Source organism: Conger conger, chromosome 19 (assembly GCF_963514075.1).
Source record: "Conger conger chromosome 19, fConCon1.1, whole genome shotgun sequence".
Lineage (NCBI taxonomy): Eukaryota > Metazoa > Chordata > Actinopteri > Anguilliformes > Congridae > Conger > Conger conger.
This window is the reverse complement of record NC_083778.1, coordinates 11,547,953-11,554,592: the sequence shown is the minus strand read 5'-3', so window position 1 is coordinate 11,554,592 and position 6,640 is coordinate 11,547,953. Positions and strand designations below refer to the sequence as shown.

General features: G+C 48.1%; 1 protein-coding gene across 1 annotated transcript in view; it reads left to right on the top strand.

Annotated features, from left to right (window-relative positions):
* The window catches only part of mical3a (microtubule associated monooxygenase, calponin and LIM domain containing 3a), a 100,907-nt gene that overhangs the window by 70,664 nt on the left and 23,603 nt on the right, over positions 1-6,640 (top strand). The window contains exons 31-33 of the mRNA XM_061229844.1: positions 3,518-3,713; positions 4,525-4,790; positions 5,759-5,848. Coding sequence (XP_061085828.1) covers positions 3,518-3,713; positions 4,525-4,790; positions 5,759-5,848 — 552 coding nt within the window. The remainder of the gene's footprint in view (positions 1-3,517; positions 3,714-4,524; positions 4,791-5,758; positions 5,849-6,640) is intronic.

Sequence of the window (6,640 nt, the reverse complement as noted above, 5' to 3'; positions counted from 1 at the left end):
GTGAATCTCTGTAATCTCGTGTCGTGGTGCATCTTGTTTGTGGAGGATGCAGCATTCTCTCATCTCTGACTGCCAGCGGGGGAAGTAATGGGGGGGGGGGGGGGGGGGGCCTCCGCCCTTGAAATTGTGGGGGAGTTATTTGACTGGGAGAGCCAGAAAACAGCCAGAGCTCTATCGCAGCAGATTGAGGTTGCAAGAATGGTGCACCCCCTCCTCCCCCTTCCCCCTTCCCCCTGTCCCAATTCCTCTTACTGTGACTGAAAACTTCCTGACTAAAGCCCAGCCAAGCTAAAGCACTGTGCCTTAGGGAACACCATAATCTTCCAAGTCCACATCTCTGTGTTCAAGGTTCGGTTTTACTGACCAGTTCTTTGCTGTATATGTTACGTATGTGGCCTTTAGCCGTGTAACAGCTAAACATACTCTCTCAAACTAAAGATTCGGTGGACTTGTTTTTGCCTGGCTGTGCTTTGGAAGGTTGAATGTTGTGTTTGAAATCTGTAGCAACCTGTTACTGTCCTCTGTGAGCTTTACCTTTCCCTGTCCTATCAGCTGCTCACTCTTAAGAGCTGGCGCCAGTGCCGGGGCTTGCGATTGGCCGTACGCAAGCTTTACCTGCGATGACATCGGCTCAGTTAAAACATGGGTTCTTGTGTCGGAGCGTGTGATTGGCTGTGTGTGAGGGTTACCTGCTGTGCCCGGTTCATTCTAACAATCGATATTTGCATTGGAGTTTGTGAATGGTCCACTGTCGGCTGTAACTCACCCCCAACCTCTATCAGTGCATCTTTTGAGACATGGTGTTTGTAGCACCTCCCCCAGCTTTCCCTGGGCTGTACCCTACTAACCCTCACCATAACAGAGCTGTCTGAGCATGTGATGAGATTGCTAGAGTAGACATGGTCATTTCTAGAACCGCCCAGAAGAGAGGAATTGGCTCTAATGGGGCCATTATCTGAGCAAGGCAGCTGGACCTAAATAACTTGATTTTACCGCACTTCTCAAACGGTGCGCTCCGTGCACTTTCCAAACAGGCAGTTGAATGTAAGCTGATATGAAGGTGGAAGTAATAATAAATGTCTAGTACGTTGCAGTGTTTAAAAACACGGAAATAATTTAAAATGTCTGAAATTGTGTGTTTTTAAAAGGGATTTAAGGACGTATTGACTTGAGGTAAGGCTGGTAATGCACAAGGAATATGCAGTGTTAGTGGTACTGAACATGTCCCGTAATATTTACAAGACCTTAAATCAAGATTAGTTCTAATTTTATTGTTTGGCAGTATTTTATAGTGCATGCTAGGATTTAGTATTACTGTAGCTTGCATGCTTAGTACATTAGTGTTAGCATTGGTCATTAGCCAAGTCATTTGTCACATTGGTTCTATTCTGTTCATTTGTCACATTGGATACTATTTTGTTGGAGGTCTTGAAGTTTTGCTGTGAGTATTTTTACCGGCAGTAGTTTTTCAATAATATTTGCCTCAGTTTTGTCTGATTTCTGGTTAAAAATAGAGAGCCACATTCTAGGGCTCCAATCTGTTTAGCAGTCAGGCAGCGGATTAAGTGTGGAACTGCATGCTTCCAGTGCTCTCATTAAACGCACGTTTCTGCATGTCACTCTTCCACACGTGTGATGGCAGTTGTCACCTACCGCAGAGCCACTAGCGACCTTTTAACGGAAGGAAGAACGCACCGGTTTAACGGTCCACGCTTCTCCGCCACCCCCACGCGTTCTTGATATTCACGTTTTGCGACACGTATGGTTGCGTTTGGTTTTTTTCGTCTCCCTACCTTTTTGGAGGAGCACTAATCGGCTGATCTGCTTCCACGGTGCACTTGAACTTAACCAGGAAGTTCTAAAGCAGGGCTGCCCAACCCTGTTCCTGGAGATCTACCATCCTGTAGGTTTTCACTCCAACCCTAACAAAGCTAGAGCAGGGCTGCCCAACCCTGTTCCTGGAGATCTACCATCCTGTAGGTTTTCACTCCAACCCTAACAAAGCACACCTCACTCAACAGCTAGAGTAGAGCTGCCCAACCCTGTTCCTGGAGATCTACTGTCCTGTAGGTTTTCACTCCAACCCTAACAAAGTACACCTCATTCAACAGCTAGAGATCTCCATGTGCTGCTAATTGGTAGAATCCGGTGTGCCAAATTCAGGTTGACATGAAAACCTGCAGGATGGTGTATCTCCAGGAACATGGTTGGGCAGCCCTGTTCTAAACTTATATTTGGTTATCCTTTTACCATTTTCGAAGGAGTTGCTTCCTAGGATGGGATAAAGGAAAGGCACCAAAGTGTGTGTTCACGCTGTATGTATACAGTTTTATTTATATAAATACCGTCACATTCATATTTTAACCGACACTGTTTTTCTCTTGTTTTTTTTCTGTGAGACACTGGTGGCATTTATTAAAACTGAAAAAAAAAAAAATTCAGTTTTTGTGTGGGCCTCTGTTCTTTTTCACATTATCTGTGGAATTTACATGGTCACCTTTGGATATTGTTCTGTCAGTTCAAGATTTATGGTGCCGCTACCTCCTCTTGACTTGGCGGGATTAGCTCGGCTATGAAATGCCGTTGCACAGCATTTCTGGGACGCTGAGCGAGAAATGAAGTATGAAACCAGGTCAAAGCATAAAATTAGATATTAGATAACACTGGAGCAATGGGGGAATTCAGAAATTGATAAGTCGCGGGAGGAGTACAGTATGTCTACTGTTGATGGTGAGCGAAGATCCCTGTTCGGCGTTTCCGGTAGTTTCTCCTCAACTGCCCTGCTATTCAGTATCAAAGCAACCCCCCGGCCCCATACTGATTTCCATGGGATGCATCTTTGCCTCAATGTAAGTCTGTTTTGGCGCCCCCTATTTGCGGTGGTGAGCAAGGTGTAAGGGGACGTGACGTGGCTGAACCGCAGTGTGTGTGTGTGTGTGTGTGTGTGTGTGTGTTCTGGTGCCCCCTATCGGTGGAGCAGAGTGCGGTGTAAGGGGACGTGGCTGAACCACAGTGTGTGTGTGTGTGTGTGTGTGTGTGTGTGTGTGTGTGTGTGTGTGTGTGTGTGTGTGTGTTCTGGCGCCCCCTATCGGTGGAGCAGAGTGCGGTGTAAGGGGACGTGGCTGAACCACAGTGTGTGTGTGTGTGTTCTGGCGCCCCCTAGCGGTGGAGCTGAGTGCGGTGTAAGGGGACGTGGCTGAACCGCAGTGTGTGTGTTCTGGCGCCCCCTAGTGGTGGAGCTGAGTGCGGTGTAAGGGGACATGGCTGAACCGCAGTGTGTGTGTGTGTGTGTGTGTGTTCTGGCGCCCCCTAGCGGTGGAGCAGAGTGCGGTGTTAGGGGACATGGCTGAACCGCAGTGTGTGTGTTCTGGCGCCCCCTAGCGGTGGAGCAGAGTGAGGTGTAAGGGGACGTGGCTGAACTGCAGTGTGTGTGTTCTGGCGCCCCCTAGCGGTGGAGCAGAGTGCGGTGTCAGGGGATGTGGCTGAACCGCAGTGTGTGTGTTCTGGCGCCCCCTAGCGGTGGAGGTGAACGGCATGCAGGAGCCCAGCCTGGCCAAGCGGCTTCGCGGCACGCCGGAGCGCATCGAGCTGGAGAACTACCGCGTCTCCCTGCAGCGCGAGGAGGAGCTGGAGGAGGTGCCAGAGGAGACGCTGGCCGAGCACAACCTCAGCAGCGTGCTGGACAAGGCCACCGACGCCGACGAGGGCTCCAGGTCAGTCCCACCAGCAGGGGGCGCTCGGGAGCTTTTGTACTCTATGACTGCAGTATGTCACAGCAGAGAATTACCATAGAAGAGGAGGGGGGAAATCTTTGGATGTACACATGCAGGGTTCAGAGTGCCTCTTTTTAAATCTTTTTTTATATAGGACTTATCCAAAATAAAGTTATGAAGTGCTTTGCACAGACAAATGTTTAAAACCAAATTAACTATTATTAAAAATAATAATAATAATGTAAGAGCTAATAAGTCTATCTGTTTTCTAGATCACACAGCTATGTTTTATTTCCAACAACAGTAGTCTTGAATGGCTGTAGCGAGCCAGGGTGAGTACGGGAGTAGGAGCTTGTGGAGGTGGGTGTTGGGGTTAGAGTGGGGTTTTAAGGTGAGGATTGGGGGTATAACTGGGCCTCTGGTTTGGGTGGATGGAGGGAAAGGCTCCACAATATGTTGAAACTGACAAAATGTGAAAAAAACCCAAAAATAAACACAATCTATTGGATACTGTTAAGACTGCCAATCAGCAGCAAGGCCTTGCAGCTTCCATGTGAACAAATTACATGAACATGTGCACAGCCTTGGTACTGATTGGCTGTCTAATCGGCACCAAATCAGTGGTGCCCAATCAGATAATAATAATAAATGTGTTGCGCTTAAAACAAAAAACAACATTCGATATATGGTGCAGCCCGAATGGAGGGTCCAGGTTTGAAGGGTGAGCGTCTCGGTTGTGGTTGTGGATGTGGGGTACTGGTGAGGTGCATTGTGGGCCTTGCTCTGACGCTCCCGGGCGGGCCCTCCGCAGCAGCTCCGAGTCGGAGATGGAGGAGGAGGAGGAGCGGCAACGCGGAGCCGCCGGCCACGGGGCCGCGGCCTGGAAGGAGGCGCAGCTGGAGGAGGAGAGGGAGGCGCAGCTGGAGGAGGAGAGGGAGGCGGAGCCGGAGGGGAGAGACGGCGCCGAGACCAACGCCGCGGGAGTCGAGGAGGAAGACGAGGAGGAGGAGGAGGAGGAAGAGGAGGAGGAAGAAGAGCCGGAGGAGGAGGAGGAGGAAGAGGTGGAATCTAGCGATGGTAAGCTCAGGCTTCATGAACGCTGCAATACGTCAATATGTCAGCAGATACAGTAGTAGTGCAGCAGTAGTCCAGCAGTAGATGTCTCACAGTACTCCTCTACGTATGCGTTTAAATGACCAGTCTGAGTGACTATGAACGCGCCACAGCCCAGTATCACTGAGGGGAGGGAAGTGGGATGAGAAGGCTCTGGCACGAGTGGATAATGGCCCCTAAAGCGCTCACTCCTCAGACGCTCAGAGAGACCCCGTTAAACGGCCGGAGCTCCCAGCTCTTCCCCCCCCTCCCCTTCGTTTGGAGCACTTCCACACCTCTATTCCTCTATTCTCATTTCTGCGTGTCGGCGTGCGTACGAGTGCGCGTGGGTGTCCGTTTCACCTCACCGCCATTTCACCTCCATGTCACGTTCTGTCGTGTGGTACAGAGGGACTTCAGTGGAATAGGTTTTGCAGTATAGCTACGGTACGGTAATGGTGAGATGTGGTTAGTCGCTAATCGCATAATAAGGTATCTGATTTGCAGTGTCAAATCAAGGAAACCGATCTTGTTCAGTTATATTTCAATAAATACATATGTATACTGTGTGTGCTTCTGGGAGTAAAACACAGATTTTCCTCTCTTTATTTTCTATGTAGTATATACTATATATTCTATACAGTATTTATATTGAATAGTTTCTATTACCATATGGCTTGTTCTCCATTAGCATATGGTGATTACAATTACAGGTTACGATCAATAATAGACCATTTTACTCTTAGAACACTACTATAGATGCAAGAATTCTGTAGCTATTTGAATGGAAGCTACTAGTAGCCATAGTAGCCACCGTCTATAGCAACGCTGTTGTCCCTCCTTCTCCCTGTCGCTCTCCTCACACTTTTCCCTCTTTTCCCTCTGTCCTCTGCTCATCCCTCTCTCCATGGGGTCTGGGTAATTATTGGGGCAATGTCTCCCCCTGCTGGCAGAGGGGGAGTACAGCCCTTGGGAGAGGGAGCTCCGTTCAGGGGTTTGGCTTGAGAACCTTAAAGATGAAGAGGACACGGGTACATTCAAAGGTAGCCGCGTCTGTGGATGCATTCTTCCGTTATGTAACCGCTTGTTGTGGAGGAAGCCCTCGCGTGACTAAAACAGTTTTCTCTCTTCTTTTGCTTTTTTTAGTAACTGTTTTGAAATGTAGGAATTTGCATTTTGGTTTTGAAGTTCCCATGGCTTTTTTTGTTTGTTTTTTTTTTTTCTCTTTTTGCTGCAAAGGTTTTTGAAATTGTGATGCATTGTCGCTGTAACATATTTTGAACCTTTACCCCAAGGGTGTCCAAAAGGAGCCATTGTGGGTGCTAGTCCCAGCACTAGGACACCTGATTCAGCCAATTAACTAATCATCTACAATCAAGACCTTGATACGTAGAGTCGGGTGTCTTAGTGCTGGTTAGTCTTAGTGCCTTTTTTGACAATATTGGGCACCCCTGTCCTACCTGCTATAGGGAACTCCTCCGACTTTAGGATGTCTCCCTTATGGCTGTGAATTCACCCTGGATTTACACAAGATGGCCTTCCTACTCTAGTCCAGTCTTAAGTTTTCAATGGAGATGACAAGATGCCATTTTAAAGTCCCGACACAAGGTGTGACTCTAGAGGCACAGGGAACATGCTCAAATATAGAAATAAAATAAATCAGTTGGCTTTACATATGTATCTTGTCTCTGCATTTGTAGAAGATGCTCCTTGAGAATACGCTGCCTTCAAAAACAAGGCATAACATTGAAATATATTTCCTTCTGGCTCAATTCTTTGGCAGTATTTTCAAGCAGTACCCTAAGGGGGCTGTCGCAGAGCTGGGAATCATGTTT